General features: G+C 37.7%; 1 protein-coding gene across 6 annotated transcripts in view; it reads left to right on the top strand.

Annotated features, from left to right (window-relative positions):
- The window catches only part of NRG3 (neuregulin 3), a 1,119,166-nt gene that overhangs the window by 1,083,938 nt on the left and 16,383 nt on the right, over window positions 1–18,845 (top strand). For all 6 annotated transcript variants that reach the window (XM_050803844.1, XM_050803842.1, XM_050803843.1 and 3 more), the window contains one exon: window positions 5,346–5,472. In XM_050803844.1, coding sequence (XP_050659801.1) covers window positions 5,346–5,472 — 127 coding nt within the window. The remainder of the gene's footprint in view (window positions 1–5,345; window positions 5,473–18,845) is intronic.

Here is an 18,845-nt window from a genome sequence, read left to right as displayed (position 1 = left end):
ATAATATCTACCTTTTAGAATTTTGTTAAGGATTAAATGCAACCATGGTCGGGTGCAATGGCTCATGCCTGTAATCCCAGCACTTTGGGAGGATGAGGCGGGAGGATCACTTGAGGTCGGGAGTTTGAGACCAGCCTGGCCAACATGGTGAAATTCCATGTCTGCTAAAATACAAAAATTAGCCAGGCATGGTGGCAGACACCTGTAATCCCAGCTACTCAGGAGACTGAGGCACGAGAATGACTTGAACCTGGGAGGTAGAGGTTTCAGTGAGCCACAATTGCACCACTGCACTCCAACCTGGGCAACAGAGTAGATTCAGTATCCAAAAAAAAAAAAAAAAATACAATCACAATGTAAAGGGCATAACAAAGTGTTTAAAAGAGTAACTATCCAATAGAGCCTTGCTGTTGTTAACACCCATGGTTTTCCACACCAGGACTTGGTGGCTGGGTAGCTATAAAGTTAGCAGCCTCCCCTGGAGCACGAGAGTGGTAACCACACTCAGCAGGGTGGTAATTAGAAGGGTCTCCCTGCTAGAACTTTGTACAAAAAAGAAATTCCATACTTAACAATAACCAAATTATAATGAAGAAGCAGTTAATCACTTATTTTTACAGTATAATGTGTAGTTGTACCACATTTAAATGAAAGACAGGCCATAGTAATTATGAGAGCAAACAGCTGGATTACCAGGGGACTTCCATCTTTGGGGCTGTCCGTGTCTCACTCTGGGCTGCAAGTGGGCTTGGAGATCAACATCTCCTCCTGGGGCTCAGTGAGGGGTCAAAGTGTTTAATGAAAACAGTGTTCAACATCAGATTCATTAGGGTAGGCTCAGAGGACTGCACCGAAGCTGGAGAACCAAGCGGGGCATTGTTGTCTTTCTGTCTACCAGCCTGGGACACAGTTTTATTTAAAAAATGAATCAATTAATAACTAAAGGTAAAAATAATAAAGTGATATAAATGGAAGTATTTTCCAGCTGGAATTGGATGAGCTATATGTTCTTCATTAGAGACCTAGGGTGCATTTCTTCTTCTAGTACCATTTTCAGGCTTGGTCTCCCTTTAATTTTCTTTGCTTGAGAGAAATGCCACAACCTTACCAAGCACCTAATTTATATTGCTAAAAGCAATATCAATTTTCATAAAACCCTGGCACAAGTGTGTGTGTGTGTGTGTGTGTGTGTGTGTGTGTGAATTCGTGGATTTCTAATTCCTTTCCCAAAACCTTGGGGAGAACAGAATATCCAGATTCTACCTTGACCTTCCCTTACTTTAACTTATAAAGGAAAGTAGTTTATATGTATATACTTTTTTTACTTTAGCTTAGAAGCCCCAAGTCTTCCAGGATTCTAAGGCCTCTCTATCGTTGATATTCAAATAAATTCACCTGAACCTCCATTCGATATACTGGGATGTACAGTTTCCGCCCAGAGGGAGTTGAGACTTACCCCAAAGCTCTCTTGATCATTTATCTTCTACTTCAGATAATCACTTAGATGTTTCATTTATGATTCTTTTTCCATTCCCTTGTCACCTTTGGCATGGCATGACTTCATCAGAAGGAATATCACAGCAAATTGTATATCTGAGGAAAGATGGAAGGTAGGTGACATGATGAGGAATAAATAAGAAACATATTGAATTTAGAGGATTTTTTGATGGAGTTAACTGAACCCCTAGTAACTCTAAAAAACAGTGAAAGAAATTCTCTTCACTCCCAATAAGCTCATATATTCCTATACATAGTTAATGGAACTATTAATTGAGCCTTTCAGGTCTGGCCAATGTGGCTCACGTAACGACTATAAATTATTCAAGGTTTTCTCTTTACTTTCAACTTACATAGTTAAGAATGATGGGGATGAGTATTAGAGTTCTTAGTAGAGCTTGGAAATACAAAACATGATTCAACTCTAAAACTACAATGAAATAGGAGTGGAGATGTTTCAGGAGGCAGAATCTGAGAGAGGTAATAACACAAATAGGAAAAAAGAGGAGGATAAAGAAGAAATTGGTGTTATCAGTAAAATGTAGACATGGTTACAACCTGCCCCTGACTATAGGTCATCAACCCCCTGAAATAAGAGATTTTAGATCCCAAGAAAAGCCTCTTAACAGCAGACACTCTGATGCAGTGCTACGATCTTCTTCAGATATGGAGGATTTAGTTCCCAGGTTTGCCAGCAAACACCCATGAAGAGTCACCTTTTTCAATCTCATGTTCCATTCTGGGATTGTTTATCTCCAATGATGCATCAATATGAGGCTCTGAAGACCTAGATCTTTTCCCCAATTTCAGGGGCAAGACCATGCCAGCTTCAGAGCTCCCTGTGGGGTTTGCTGAGGTTTTCTCTGAGACTACATCACATTCCAACTTCTTCCCAGCCCAATTCTGCTTCCATTTCTTCCCTTTGCTTCCACAGGTGTTGATACCCAGAGCTCTCCCTAACAAAAGTCCTCTATGCTGTCTTTATCCCGGGGTCTGCCTTCCCAGGAGCCCAATCTGCAACAAGACAAATAATGCCTAACAATGGATTCACGGTGTCTACTATTCTGCAACTTACATCTTATTTCTTTTTAATGCATTGCACCAAAGAAACTTGAAACTCAATGGACTGTAAACTTTCCACACTGACACTCTTGGGCTGGTAGTATTCCCGTGTACAATGCATGCATCTTGTCTTCCCCAGAGCAATGCCTCTCATGAGAGAGCTAATAGTATTGCAATCAGCTGCTGATTGTTTACTCTGTTCCCATTTGCTGGGGGAAGGAGGAAGGAGCAAAAAAGCATGTGCTTGTGAGACAGGAGGGATGGTAGATAGGCAGAGGCAGGCTCAGAATGGAAGGACCACTTATCTTGGAATATTACTGAGTCAGGACTTGAGTGAAAAAAGACTAAAGGTAGGCAAATTATAAAAGGATTTAGGAAACGCAGTCTGATGTTGGATATTGTATAAAGAAAATTCCTTTACAAGTTTATACTTCCAGGGCTCTGAATTAGATTATTGAAAAAGTCATTAAGTGTTTCTGATTTTATCCCATTAGAGTAAATGGAATCCTTGCTCTGCGATGTGCACTCTTACTTTTTCAGGATGATTTACCCGACTAGAACCTCCTGATTTCCCCTTTTTGTGTGTGTGAATGAATCCCTGATAAAATCTTGTGGCTGTAACATGCTCCTTAAAATGCCAATATGATAGATTTATTTTTAACAATAAGCCATAGATTAGCTGTTAGGAAGCAAATAGATTATTACAACAGGATTAAAGCAACTAAGAGTGCTAGAGATAAAAGTCTCCCAAATAATTGGAAAGATAAAAAGAAATATCTTAAAAAACAGAGCTACATCACATTGATATTATAAATTCAAAATGGGTAATGAAGCTCAAAGCCTCCAAAGCTTGTAGCAAGTGCTGGTGAATTGCTTGGGAAGACACAACTAGTGTAATCTTTTATCTTTGGGTCAGTGTTCTGATTCTTCTGCAGCTTCTGCCCACAAGACTGAGCTTGCTTGATGATATTGGGAAAGAGATGAACACTTTGTTTGTGCCCCCACATGCAGCCACCACAGTGTCCGTGGAAGATAGCTTTTATGAACTTAATTTAAAGAGGACGAAACGGAGGCTCAACAAGTTTAGGAAATTATTAGCATAGCAAAACTAGTGGGTGGCAGAGTGGGATTCAAATCCCAGTCCCTATGATACAAGAAACCATGCTGTATAGTGTGCTACCTGACTGGAGAAGTTCATTGCCAAGACTGGCCATATACTCCACTGATGGCTGTACCTTTGTCAGAGACCTTGGAGGACAGGCAAAATTCAACGGCATGATTCTATTGGGAAAGTTGTCAGAATCAAAATGGAGTCATTTGTGTTAATAACCCTGAAAAATAGAGCCGGAGAAGGCCATGAAGGGAGCGGTCCAATGGGCAAATGCCTGATTACAAGAACTATCACAAAAGATTCTGCAAAAACCACAGCTTTGCATGAAGACATTTGCAGCCTTAGACACACATGAAAATACTTCTGCAAGGACATCTGCCCAGCAACTGCCTGTCCACCCTTGGACTGGCACCATCCTTTCTATTGATCCTTGTAGCCAGAGATAATTATCTCAAATCACTTGTGTACCTCATGTTTCCTGTCTTCCTAGTAATAAAAGCTAGTTTCCTATATCGTGTGTATTCCCATTGCAACACTTATTTCCACATAAATGTTTTCTTTTACAGAGTCTCCATGTTTGTTTTTTAGGTCAACACTGCAAAGAGGTACACGTGTGTGTGTGTGTGTGTGTGTGTGTGTGTGTGTGGTGTGTTTAATGGGTACCAAGTCTATGCTGATAGATGATTTCTGTGAAGCTTCTGGGACAGAACTGCTGCTAAGGCAGTGGTTTGTCCCATCCTTCTGGTATAGGCACTGAGTGACCCAGACAACAGTCATTCCACATGTGCGCACAGGAGCACTTTACTTGAAGTCGAGAACCCTCGAGCAGTTTCAGCCATTTCACTCAGAAATAGTGGGACCATGAACACATGTCTTGGCAGTTCTGAGTGGTTGTTGAAGAGTGTAAACTATGCAGGCAGGTTGGCTGAACTGAGATCCAATCTCTGCCACTCACTGACTATGTGACTTCAAACAAATGGCTTAACTTCTCTGTGCTTCAGTTCTCATCTACTGAATGAGTATGGCATTATGGCCTCATCCCATAGAATTATCATGAAAAATATGTGAAATGATACATGTAAAGCACTTAAAACCATGTGTGACACATTACTGTATAACTACTAGCTCTTTAAGAGTTAACTATTTTTAATATTTGGGCTCTTGGTAACAATAAATGAGCTATTTCTAAATTGTAAAAGAAAGAAAAATATACACATTATAGTATATAGTCAAGTCGTGCAATTAAGTTAAACATATTTGAATTGTACAAATCTAAATGTAACTCTACAAATACGTCATATGTACCTGTTAAGCCCAAGTCTTAATTGTTTTCCTCTAGTCACTTTCCCATAGTATGTCCAGTTCTTTGCAGCTAAAACTCAGGGTTAGAGACTCCTTGCATCTGTGAGGGCCAGGGCAATGCACTAAATGTTTGTCTGCTTTTGGGGTGCCACTGAATGTGAATTCCTAGAGAATATGGATGATATCAGGCTATCGCTAAACTGGTAGCATTTCTTGGTGGGGTTGGAAATGAGAGAAGGGTTCTCTTTGTTAGCTGAGTTTATTTAACTTTAGCAAATAACAAATATAGACATTGGGAGTGAATGAAGCCCTGAAAGTAGGAGTTGAATAAATTCATGCAAATATTTGTACACATGTTTATTTATGTCCGCAGGAAACAAGCTAAACAAATCCAAGAGCAGCTGAAAGTGCCACAAAATGGTAAAAGCTACAGTCTCAAAGCATCCAGCACAATGGCAAAGTCAGAGAACTTGGTGAAGAGCCATGTCCAGCTACAAAATGTAAGTGACATGTCTACACACCTCCTCCTGCAGCCTACCTCAGTGCTTCCAGTCCAGAGATGTTGGGAATCTGGGATCAGATTTGTATATATTTTTCAGAGCTTTATAGGGTTTTGCTTAAATCGTCTTACAATTCTGGGCTGGGAGGTATGCACACATGCATGTATGTATGCATCAGATAAAAGACAAGTTAAATTTCAGCTCTTGATTACAATCTGTAATATAAACTAATCTCTGGTAAAAATAAGAGCTTCAGTTGTTTGTCCCGTGAACACTTGTCGAATCCTTAGTTTGTGCCAGAAGATGTGACACCAAGAATACAATGTCCCTTGCCATAAGGGAAGTTCTGTGTAGGAAGAAACACAGAAAACCCCAGAATCAGCAGAAGTGAGTTCTGAGATAGTTGTTGTTGCAGCAGAGGTTGGACAAGAGGAAGCCAGTGGGAGGTGGATGGGGGTAGACTTAGGGGCTGCCTCACAACAGAGTCAGGCTCGGACTTGGTTTGGAAGGACATGAAAAGTTTTATAGAGAGTCAAAGGGCTAAGAGCTAGACACCAGAACATACAGGAAGAATAAAGCCATAGAATCCCAAAAATGCATGTTATGTTCAGAGAACTCTGAGTTAAGGGTGTGAGAAGAATCAAAGATGAGAAGTAGAGTTTCAGAATCCATCCTTCTAATTCCAGGCCTTACAGAGATACCAGAACTTGAAGTTAAATGCAAACTCTTTGCCTCTTACACTTTTTGTAAGGCAGTTTTAATCATTACTGAACTATATTGCGAAACACTAAATTAAAGACAAGAGAATACTGTGTAATACATAGAGATATATTCTTCATAGGGTAGCAATTCTTTGACCCCACACAGCATTGCACTTTCAGAATCTGAGGCATAAAACAAAAGAACAAAGGCCACTGCATAAACCTAGCATTTGAGTATAATAGGCAATCATCCAGGACACATTCACACCCCTCCAAATGCTTAAATCACTGACAATTTATACATCACTGGTGATTCTAAGAAATCATTACCCAAAAAGTCACTGTTATGATATCCATAACAGATGTACTCAAATGGTTTAACACGGAATTCATAAATCAGAATCTCTTCCCAGCCAAGTTTTGTTAAACTTTTATTCATGGCAATGTGCAGGAATTGTTCACTTCAGAAACACAGCGAATGGTTTTACTATTGATTTCTAATGGATATAATCCCACCACTGTAAAACAACCACAGTGATGGAGGGTTTCATTCCTTAGCAACTGGTTATGTCAAAGATAAACAAAGCCAGACACTAGGTAAAGTGATGAGGATAGATTCTAATCAGCACTATATTAGTGGAATAGTGGAATAGTTGAACTGAACTTCAATTTGTACAGAAGTGGCTGGGCATTTTTTTTTTTCTTTTTTGAGACGGAGTCTCGCTCTGTCGCCCAGGCTGGAGTGCAGTGGCGCGATCTCGGCTCACTGCAAGCTCCGCCTCCCGGATTTGTGCCATTCTCCTGCCTCAGCCTCCCGAGTAGCTGAGCCTACAGGCGCCCGCCACCATGCCTGGCTAATTTTTTTTGTATTTTTAGTAGAGACGGGGTTTCACCGAGTTAGCCAGGATGGTCTCAATCTCCTGACCTTGTGATCCGCCCGCCTCGGCCTCCCAAAGTGCTGGGATTACAGGTGTGAGCCACTGCGCCCAGCCTTTTTTTTTTTTTTTTTTTTTTTTTGAGAAATAAAGAAGTGAAATTATATTTGTTTGTAGATGACATGATCTTCTGTGTAGAAAATCCAAAGAGTCAACCAAAATACTGCTGGAATTAATAAACACATTTAGTGGATTTGCAGAATACAATATCAGCACCAAAAATTAGTTGAATTTCCATACATTAACAATAAACAATTTTAAAAGAAAATTAAGAAAACACTTCCATTTGCTAGAGAACTTAAAGTAAGAAATGCTTAGGTATAAACGTAAAAAGGTGAGAAGTTTGTACCTTGAAATCTACAAACTTTGATCAAAATTATTAAAAACATATATAAATAGAGATACAACCCATAATGATGGATTGGAAAAAATAATATTGTTAAATGATTATATAACCCAATGTGGTTTAAATTCAACACAACACCCATAAAAATCCCTATCAGTTTTTGTTAAAGAAACAAATTAATATAAATGCATTGTCTCATTTAGTCCTAACAACAACTAATGTATACCCACAAATGTGCAGAAAATCGAAATGAGGTTTGGAGCTTGAGAAAGTTATGTCTGTCAGACAGCTAGTAAGTAACTGAAAGACAAACCAACATCCTTATAACTCAGTGGTTCTCAACAGAAGGCAATTTGCCCACCATCCCTTGACATTTGGCAAAGTCTGAAAACACTGTGTATTACACGTTGGGAGAAGAACGCTACAGGCATCTAGTGGGTAGCGGTCATTGGCGCTAATGAACATCCTTCAATGCACAATAACCTCCCTCAAGAAGATTATCCTTCCCAAAATGTCAAAAGTGGTAACGAAGTTCACAGTCCGTGCTCAAGTTTCAAATGGGACCATTGGGAAATTCTGAACACCAAGTTCCATCACCAAGCTTCCCACTGCAGGCGTTTATTTCCATTACACAGGGGGTGACAGGTTATTCAGGCATATTTCATTCTTAGAAGAGAAAATTTTCTACTTGCTTACCATATCAGACAAATCTGTCTTTGTTTTATCTTGAAGCTCATGTTAACTACTTGAAATTCTTTGCAAATTGCAGTGTTTAACAAATGAATTGTCTGGCTCTGGCATTCCCTTAAGTTCATTAAACATTCATGGAAATGGGTTTCACTTTATAGTCATCTAACAAGATGCAAAACACCTTGTCAAGTGAAGCAACACGATACTCTGGAAACACTTGACTCCGACGCTGCAGAACTGGAGTAGATTACCCTCCCTGAGAAGCATCTAGTCCCTACCATTTTTTTAAAAAGCAAATAAAGCATCTGTGAGTAAAGATGAACTCACCTGCTTTGCTGTGTCTCAAGTAAGAAAGAGCTAAGGATAGAATTTTAACCTCTAGAACCTTGAAGGCAAAGGAGTGAAACTTCTCAGCCTGGTTTAGGAATCAGAAAATAAAGTCATCAAAAGAGAAAATCTGTTCTCTCTTGAAATCAAGAGAAAACATTCACAACTGAAAAATGAAAGAAGAAAATTATACACCCTTCACACCTTTTTTTTTTTTTTTTAATCAGTAACCATTTTAAGAAAGATAGGTTTATGGGGGAGGTAACATTAAATGAGAAAGAACTGGAAGATAATACTTGCATACTAAAGAGGAATAATAAGAATTTAATGCCTAGGCCAGGCACAGTGACTCATGACTGTAATCCCAGCACTTTGGGAGGCCAAAGCGGGTGGATCACCTGAGGTCGGGAGTTCAAGACCACCCTGGCCAACATGGTGAAACCCCATCTCTATTAAAAATACAGAAATTAGCCAGGCGTGGTGGTGGGTGCCTGTAATTCCAGCTACTCGGGAGGTTGAGGCAGGAGAATTGCTTGAACCCGGGAGGCAGAGGTTGCAGTGAGCCAAGACCCTGCCACTGCACTCCAGCCTGGGTAACAAGAGTGAGACTCAGTCTCTAGACAAAAAAAAAAAAAAAGAGTTTAGTGCCTAACAGTCTCAAAAAAAAAAAAAAGAGTTTAGTGTCTAACAAAGCCTTAAAAATAGGTGAAAAGGCCCTTATTTATCCAGTAATGTTTATTGAACTCTGGTAAAGCCCACACTTCTCTGTGTTGGGTACTGCAGGGATAGCTTTGAACACAAACAGAAATGATTCCTCACCTCAGGATGCTCAAAGGTTAGTGGAGAGAAAAATGTGCAGGCATATAATATCTTTATTATATAGATATATTAAATCAAAGTACCATCAGATAATGGAAAACGACTTCTGAATTTGACTAGAGGAATCTCAAATCTACCTAGAAGAAGTCACATGTGAATTGAGTTGTTGGCCTAAAGGAAAACAAACAAAGAAAACAAAAACTGAGGCAAACTTAATGTAAGTAGAGCATTTATTTTGGCCAGTTTTGAGGGCTGCAACCTGAGAGCATAGACTTAAGGTACCCTAAATACATGCTCCCATCAGAAGCAGTTACCAGTGGGTTTTTATAGGAAATGAAGACGCAGTTCCCAAATTGTTTATCAAGAATTTGCATTAAAATAGCATAAGCTATTCCTTGGCTATCCATGGTTCTTTTCATCACAAATTCCAAAAACGTGGAAATAAGTGATGAGGCAGTTAGGAACAAAATGTCTTTAAACAATCACCCCTGGGTTTGGTGGGAGTGACTGACTGTAATCCCACACTCTGTCTCTCCGGGCCTGATAAATTTTGCACACCTCATAAAGCTCACACTGCTCTGAGCTATTTTTCTTAGAGTTTTGAGAGTGAATTGAAAATCATGGAATTGTTTGCAGGCAGTAGGTCAGAAGAGGTAATTTTGTTGTAACATTAATTAAAGTTAATTTTAAATAACTTTAAAAATTACTTCTGATTTCTTGTTTTAAATATCAAATTATAACTTATTGATTGAATGTAGATTCATGCATTCATTTGTCTATTTAAATGTAGACTAAATAGCCTACTAAGTACCAGACAATACCTATTAAGGAACAGGCATGTGATGAGGACCAAACATGAGAAAGCCACTTCTTTCCAGAAGTTTACTGATTACTGCGAGTGATCGATATAAATCAAATAATCTCACAAATGTGGGCTCTCATCTATGCCAAGGCCTACTGGAAATAGACAACGGTGCTATCAGAGCTTATAGTAGGCAGGTTGGGGAATTAATATCAGAACAAGAATAGCTCAGAGCTCTCTAAAAAGGTGCAGTAGCACATGAAGAATCCCCCTGGTGAAGTGGTAACTTGCTGGGGAGGAGGTGGGAAGGGGTATTGTGCTGGGCCTAGTGTCTGGAGAGGGTCCCTTGTCATATTATTTTGCTTTAAAGGAAATGTGTGGAGATTGCGATTGTTGAAGTTCTTGCTGCTGTGGTGTCCATGCAAAAATTCTCAACAGCGGTCAAGTAGTTTTTAATTACCTGCATTAGAAATCCCAATGAAATAACTCTCGAAAACATATTGTAACTATCAATTTCCCTGTACTCCGGCTCATAAGTCAGAGTGACACTAAAGAAAATTCTGTCACAGACATATTTGAGCCAAGCAATGCAGAGAGAAAGACATTTAAAACTGCCTAAAAATATCCTCCTCCTGCCTTTATTGCCCAGGATTCCAGACCAAGTGATTATCAGCTCTGTCAACATTGCTGTCCAAAACTGACCCTACTTTCATTTAACCTTCTGACTCCTGCTGTGTGCATGTGGCAGACCTGGAAACAATGCTGTTATTCTACTGCCAACATGTGCCTGCTTCATTTGACCGGCCTATTGATTTTGGTGCACCCCCTACAATGTGCTAGGAGCAAAGCAGGTGGGCGGGCGAGAGGAGATGCCTTCAGCACCTGGGAGCATTTGCACTAGCCAGCACTTTCAGGGGAGCCAGTTGAACGAATGTTTCCCCAGGAAATAACAATATTAACCAGGGCCTATAAAGGAGTTTTTTAAAAAAAAAAAAAAAAAAAAAAACCACTTGGGCTCATGCTGAGAGCACCAGTGAATGAACTGGGGCATCTCCTTATTCACCGCTAACACGATCTTTTGTATATTATACCAAATGAGCTCTTAACCACCTGCACACAATAAAGTCAGGATCTGTGTCAAGGAAATAACATAGAATCAACTGCCAATCTTTGTAACATTGTAGAGGATGCTAATAGGGAGGTCCAGACAGGCAGTTAACCTGAGCACTTACATTTCACTGAAGATACAATCTTAAGAATAAATTTGTCCATACCTCAGCTTGTCTCAGAGATAGAACTGCATACATTTGGATGGAACCAAAGTAAATATTTTTGGGCTGGGCACTGTGGCTCACACGTATAATCCCAGCACTTTGGAAGGCCAAGGCAGATGGATCACTCGAGGTCAAGAGTTTCAGACCCGCCTGCCCAATATGGTGAAACCTTGACTCTAGTAAAAATCCAAAAATTAGCCAGACATGGTTGTGGGCGCCTGTAATACCAGCTATTCAGGAGGCTGAGACATGAGAATTGCTTGAACCTAGGAGACTGAGGTTGCAGTGAGCCAAGATCAAGACATTGCATTCCAGCCTGGACAACACAGTGAGACTCTGTCTCAAAATACATATATACACACACACACACACACGTATATATGTATACATATATATAAAGCATATATATACACACACATATATATGCTTTGTAACATTGTAGAGGATGCCAATAGGGAGGTCCAGACAGGCAACTAACCCGAGCACTTAAATTTCACTGAAGATACAATCTTGAGAATAAATTTGTCCAGACCTTATCTTGTCTCAGAGATAGAACTGCATACATTTGGATGGAACCAATCAGGTTGATATTATATATATTACATATAATACATTATATATAGCATAAAATATATATTATATATAATGTATATTATTATATATAATGTGTATTATATAACTATATGATATATAATATATTATATATGTATATATGTGTGTGTATGTGTGTGTGTGTGTATATATATATTAGCACAGAGCATAAAATGTCCAAAAGCTATGATTGTGGTCAGTCAAGTTAACTTTCCAGGAGGGTTGGTATAGGTGAACTGTTTTGCTGAGTGGAGTATGCACCTTGAGGGCCTACAGCTGAGCTACTCAGGCAATTAAAGGCAGACTGAATTCTGCCTTTAGTCTCTAAATTCTTTTTGTTTATTTTGATGTGTACTTTTTAAATCATTTATCTTATTTTCTATTTTTTATTTTCTTAAGTAGATCTGATATTTTAGGATAGCTTTCAATTTACAGGAAAGTTTAGCGGATACCACAGCAAGTCTCTATACTCTGTATTCAGTTGTCCCTATTATTAACCTTGTACATTAGTAGGGCACAATTTTGAAATTAATAAACTAATAAGAATGCATTATTATCCGTAACATCCCATATGTTAACAGTCTCACAATTTCTCTAGTTTATTTTGATTTTATGAGTGTTTACCCGATTGCTCCCTCTGTTCCAATCCCAGGTACCACATTACATCTAATGGCCATGTCTCCTTAGGTTCCCCTTACATGTGACGGTTTGTCGATTTTTTCTTTTTATGATGACCTTGACAGTTTTGATTAGTACTGGTAAAGAATTTTGTAGGATGCCCCTCTATTGGAATTTGATTATTTTCTTATGATTATGTGGGGGTTACTGGTTTTCTGTAGAAATTTTAAAAGTGCCATTTTTATTATGTCATATCAAGGATACACACTACAATATGATTTATTATTATTAACGTTTACCTTATCATCTGTCTGAGGTAATATTAGCCAAGCTTCTCCACTGTAAGGTTACCCTTTTCTTCTCTCTGCTTTTCCATAGAATACTCTTTGGAAGGAAGTGACTATGCATAGCCCACACTTAAGGAGTGGGGAGTTACAGTCTTCTTTCCGTATGGTCAAGTTTCTACATAAGTTATTTGGGATTCTATCACAAAGCGTTTGTCTATTCTCTCCCATTTACTTATTTATTCCATCACATATTTAAATCAGTATAAATAAACTCATGGATACTATTTTATAGTTTGATTTGTAATCCAAGTAGTTAAATACTACGTTACATTGTCATCCATTTTTGCTGGCTTTGGCCATTGATAGGTCTTTCAGCTGGCTCATGTCATTTTGACATTATCCATCAATTCACTGTAGGTTTTCAGGTTTTTTGTTGTTGTTGTTGAGCACTACAAGACACTCCTTCCTTATATTGTACATTTTCTGCCTGAATTCTAGAATCCGCCATTTCTCCATGGAAATAGCTAGTTTCTTTCTTTGCAGAATGTTGCTGGAGACCGGGATTTGGAAGCTAGGTGTGTATGTTACCATTGCTACTGGGATGTCTTTGCTTGACCTTCTCAACAGACAGATCAAAGATTTTATATATATATAATCTTATTATATATATATCTTATATATCTAAGAGATATATCTAATGTATATATTAAATAATATATTAAATATGTCTACTTAAGATTTATTTAAATAATATAATTAAATTATATTATATAATTTAATTATAAATTATATAATTAAATTATATTATTTAAATAATATATATTAAATTATATTATTTAACTAATGTATATTAAATTATATTAAATAATATATTAAAATATATATTATACATCTTATATATAAATATATATATTTATATATTAAAGGTTGTATATAGACTAACATAATCTGTAAATTTTTCTGTGTAAGCATCTGTGTCTATATTCTGCTGAACATGTGTCTACATTGATGTCTACCCCCAACTCTAATCCATAACTACATCAATAATTCTACACTTCTCCCCTTGCTTATTTATAAATTTCCACTCCAACAGCAAAAAGTCTCCTTCCCACTGTCCATTATTCATTTACTTATTTTTTCGGTTACAGAATACACATACAGCATTCTCACAATGGTTACACCATACCTTTGCACTGTTCAACCTTAACGGCTAGGCGGTGCACTTGGGCGGTACTTTTTTTGCCTTTGTCTGCTAAACACTTGTGACCTTCACAAGTGTTTCTTCACTTTTTGTCCTCTTTTATGTGAGATGGAAAGGTTACAGAGAGCTGGAATTGGGGAAATGCCCTTCTTTCTAGTGAGATAAGACTCTGGTAAAATCTTTTTACTACAAGAGTAGGCAGTTGTTATTGAGAATGCCCTGTGTGCATTTCAAAATGGTTACTTTTCCCCTTCCACTGGCAGAGACACTAGATGATTTTTGTTGCTGTTGGGGTTCTTTCCTGTGAGAACCTGATGTGGTTCCTGGAGGCCAAACTCATGGAAGTATGGACATTCTATCTAAGACTACAGACCCCAACTCTCGTTCCAGTGCCCATACAAATTCCAGCCACCTGTCCAAATTACTTCTTAAACCTTCCTAACAATTTATGGTTCCAGCAGACTCAGTTGCAGAAAAGCTGATCTTAGCCATTATTCTCTGTATTCACCTGTTTCTCCAGATTTAAGGTGGTAGTGTGCCCTGCAACCTCAATTATCCAATGAACGCAAGAAGAGATTTTCAGTTTGTTCATTTATTTTTCTATTGCTAGGATAGGAATAGTGACTTCCAAACTCTTAGCTTGTCAAAACTGAAACCAGAAGCTACCTGAATTCATTTTCAGCCAAAATGTATGAAATATCATTTGGAAGTTGGTCAAAATATTAGACTTTTTATCATGCTTCCACAAGTTTCAAGCAACCTCTGGATAGGAATACCAGCAATTTAAACTTGAATTTCAGGTACAATGTAGTCACTAAAACAAAATGCTGTCAGAGAAAAAAATAAAAAGTTCTAAAATAATAAATTTTGGAAACATATTTATATTAATGGACCAAAACAATACAAATAAAAACAACTGTTTAATATCACAATAAGTCAAACATTTGAAATAACAGATTTAGGAAATATCTGTCATGAACACTATCAATAAACAGAACAGGTTAAGAGGTTGATTCTATTTATGAGTGTTATCCAGAATTTTGGACAAGGCCCTCTATCTCTCAGATCCCAAGCAGAGACTATGAACTAATGGTACAAAAGATGAATTGGGTTTTTTGACAAGGAAGGAAGGGAGGAAGGGAAGAAGGGAGGGAGGGAGGGAGAGAGGGAGGGAATTACTGATTTTTTAATGATTTGGCAGTTTCTCTAGAAGGTCTGCATGCTCCAGAAATAGTTGGCTGATATTGTCCCCTGGCAGCCTGTATTAGTCTGTTTTCACACTGTTGATAAAGACATAACCGAGACTGTGTGATTTATGAAGAAAAAGAGGTTTAATGGACTCACAGTTTCATATGGCTGGGGAGGCCTCATAATCATGGTGGAAGGCAAAAGGCACCTCTTACATTGCAGCAGACAAGAGAGAAGAGAGAACCAAGTGAAATGGGTTTCCCTTATAAAACCATCAGATCTCATGAGACTTATTCACTACCATGAGAACAGTATGGAGGAAGCTGCCCCTATGATTCAATTATCTCCCACCAGGTCCCTCCCACAACACATGGGAGTTACGGGAACTACAATTCAAGATGCGATTTGGGTGGGGACACAGCCAAACCATATCACAGCTCTCTGCAGTTGCTGAACATACTTGCTTTCTTCAGTTTGTCATGGATTTGCCCAGAGCATCTCACTTGTTTTTGTAGCTAGGCCTTCTAGGCACCCAGGTTTTTCTTGTAAACCAATTAATTAGATAAAAAAAGATAACAAATGCTCATATGTCTTTTATAGAGCTTAGAAGTTACACAGATATTCAGGATATCATTGCACTTTAGTAAACATGTCTATTCATCTGACTTTTTCCATGGATACTTTGCAATACACAATCAATAATAAAGCACACATAGAGGTATTTCCATTATGCATTGGATCTTTGTTATTTAAGGTTGTTGAAAACAATCACCTTTTCCAAATTATCTCTGTATCTTCTCTTTTCTCTGTCATTTTACTCTATTTTGCAAAAAAGACTGACGGGGCTTTATAGGTCCACTGTGAAAAATTCAGATTCTGGTTCAAGACATGGTCATTACTGCCACTATGTGGCTTATTTTGGAAGTTATTGAAAAGAAAACTAATTGGAGCTTTTGAACTTAAAGCTGCAAAACCTTGATGTGTTCCCTAGTCTCCATAGCTTATACTCATGGATATACTTTTTACCAAGCACAACACCTAATTAGGCAATTAATAATTTATTTTAATTTTAAAAATCTGCCTCCTAAGTAGTTGCATGAGAAACACACATGCAAATGCACACAGAAAAATATATGTATATGTACATAAAAAATCTGTATATATATATAAACACCAGGCTAATTGTATATATAATCATAAATATATATACAATCTATTTATATCTATTAATTGCATTTTCCTTATGTACACAAATGGATTTATATGCGTACTTTTTTGCACCTTCCTTTTATTCTTTTCAATGGCTGTGTAGTATTCATTTGTGGACATTTCTACTGTTTTTAATTTTTTTTTACTTTTGTGTTTATTTCCATTTCGTTATGGAAAATTGTACTGCTTATATGCCCAGGAAATTATTATTTTGAACTTTTGCAATTGTGGAAATTTGCATGATAGAATTTCTAAAAGTAGTATTTTGGATCAAAGAGTAAGTATATTTAAAATTTTGAAACATATTGTCAATTTGCTCTTCAAGTTAGCACCATGGCTACTTTTCCAGGGCCTTTTCCTTTATCAGATATTCTTGAAATTTAAATTTCTCTATTTATTTTAAAGGCAGAGTTTTGTTATGTTGCCCAGCCTGGAGTGCAATAGCTAATCACATAGCACACTAGAGTCTCTAACTCCTGGGCTCAAATGACCCTCCCACCTTCACTTCCCAAGTAGCTGGGACTACAGCTGTGCACCACTGCACTTAGCTTAATTTTCTCTATTCTGACTACCACCTCTTTATAATGAGTGCAGTTGCACTCTTTGCCATATGTACGTTGCCTGTCTTCATTTTTCTGTGAAATTCTTGTTCATCTGTTGCCTTTAATTTCTTTCCAGTTGATTTCTGTCTTTATATCTTAAGAATCATCTTTAACGTATGAATAGCCAATGTTTCCCCAGGCTTTTACTTATATTTTGATTTACTAATAATCACTTTTGTTACTTAAAATATTTAAATTAGTAGTAAGTCAAATTTTACATATTTTTTTCTTTATGGTCTCTAGGTGTTTTGTCCTGGTAACAAATGTCTTTCTCCCATAAGGTTATGAATACATCTCCCATATAGTTTTATAAAGGTTTTTAATATATTTCCATTAACCAAATAGTTCATTCATATCTTCTTGTGTTAGTCTGTTTGCACTGCTGTAAAGCAATACCGGAGGCTGGGTAATTTATAAAGAGATTTACTTGGCTCACAGTTCTGCAGGCTGTACAAGAAGCATGGTGCCAGCATCTGCTTCTGGTGAGAATTTCAGGAGGCTTTTGCTCATCGCGGAAGAGAAAGGGCAGCAGGTGCCACATGGTGAGAGAGAAAAAAGAGAAAGGGGGAAAGGTGCCATGCTCTTTTAAATAACTAGTTCTTCCATTAATTTATAGAATGAGAACTCACTCATTGCTACAGGGAGGACACAAACCATTCATGAGGAATCAACCCCCATGACCCAAACACCCCAAACACCCCAAACACCTCCCGCCAGGCCTCATCTCCAACACTGGGGATCAAATTTCAACATGACATTCGAAGGGGACAAATATCCAAACTGTATCACTTCTCTTTATCAAAATCTAAAAATATAAATTAAACTAAAATTACACTTTACTGTTATCCATAGTTACATTCCTTGCCACAATTCGTATGTAATTAAGTTATGACAATGTTAATGGTTTATAATTTTTGTGACTAGTTGAGTACAGTGGCACGATCTCAGCTCACTGCAACTTTCATCTCCCAGGTTCAAGCTATTCTCCTGCCTCAGCCTCCTAAGTAGCTGGGATTACAGGTGCACGCTACCATGCCCAGCTAATTTTTGTATTTTTGGTAGAAACAGGGTTTCACCATGTTGGCCAGGCTGGTCTCAAACTCCTGACCTCAGGTGATCTGCCCACCTCAGCTTCCCAAAATGCTGGGATTACAGGCATGAGCCACCGTGCCTGGCCTGAGAAAGCCTTTCATATTAAAGCTATGTTGTTAGGTAGATAAAAATTTATGAATATTTATCACTTGCTAGATTGCTCATTCTATTAATATGAAATATCCATCTTTGTTCCTTTTAAAATGCATTTTATACATAATTATGTTTTACTTGAAATTATTACTGTTAAAAACTTTTCCCCCTATACTTTGCAGAGTATATCCCTACCCATTCTGTCGAGTTTTTTCTCTGTTGTTTTTAAATTAGTTATTTCAGAACATAGAAGACTAGATGTTTAAAATCAGTGCGTGAATCTGTCTTTTAATAGTTAAATCTAACCATCCACAGTTTTTATCCTCACTGATAGTTTCACACTTATTCCTGTCTGTTTATTTCCGATTTACCATGCTCTCTTGTTACAGCCCCCTCTTATTAATTTTTGCTGAATTAATATTATTTTAATTTTTTCATGTCTTATATATAATTCTTATATTCTAGTGCTGTCTAATTTCTAATACTTAAATACATATGTTTTGTTCATCAGTGTCTAAAATTAATCAGCATGCATATGTTACATTGTCTTTATTCTCTACAATCCCAGCCTGGATTTTTTGTTTTTCAAATGTTCATT

This window comes from Macaca thibetana, chromosome 9 (assembly GCF_024542745.1).
Source record: "Macaca thibetana thibetana isolate TM-01 chromosome 9, ASM2454274v1, whole genome shotgun sequence".
NCBI lineage: Eukaryota > Metazoa > Chordata > Mammalia > Primates > Cercopithecidae > Macaca > Macaca thibetana.
The sequence above is the reverse complement of the archived record's forward strand: the minus strand, read 5'-3'. Positions and strand labels throughout refer to the sequence as shown.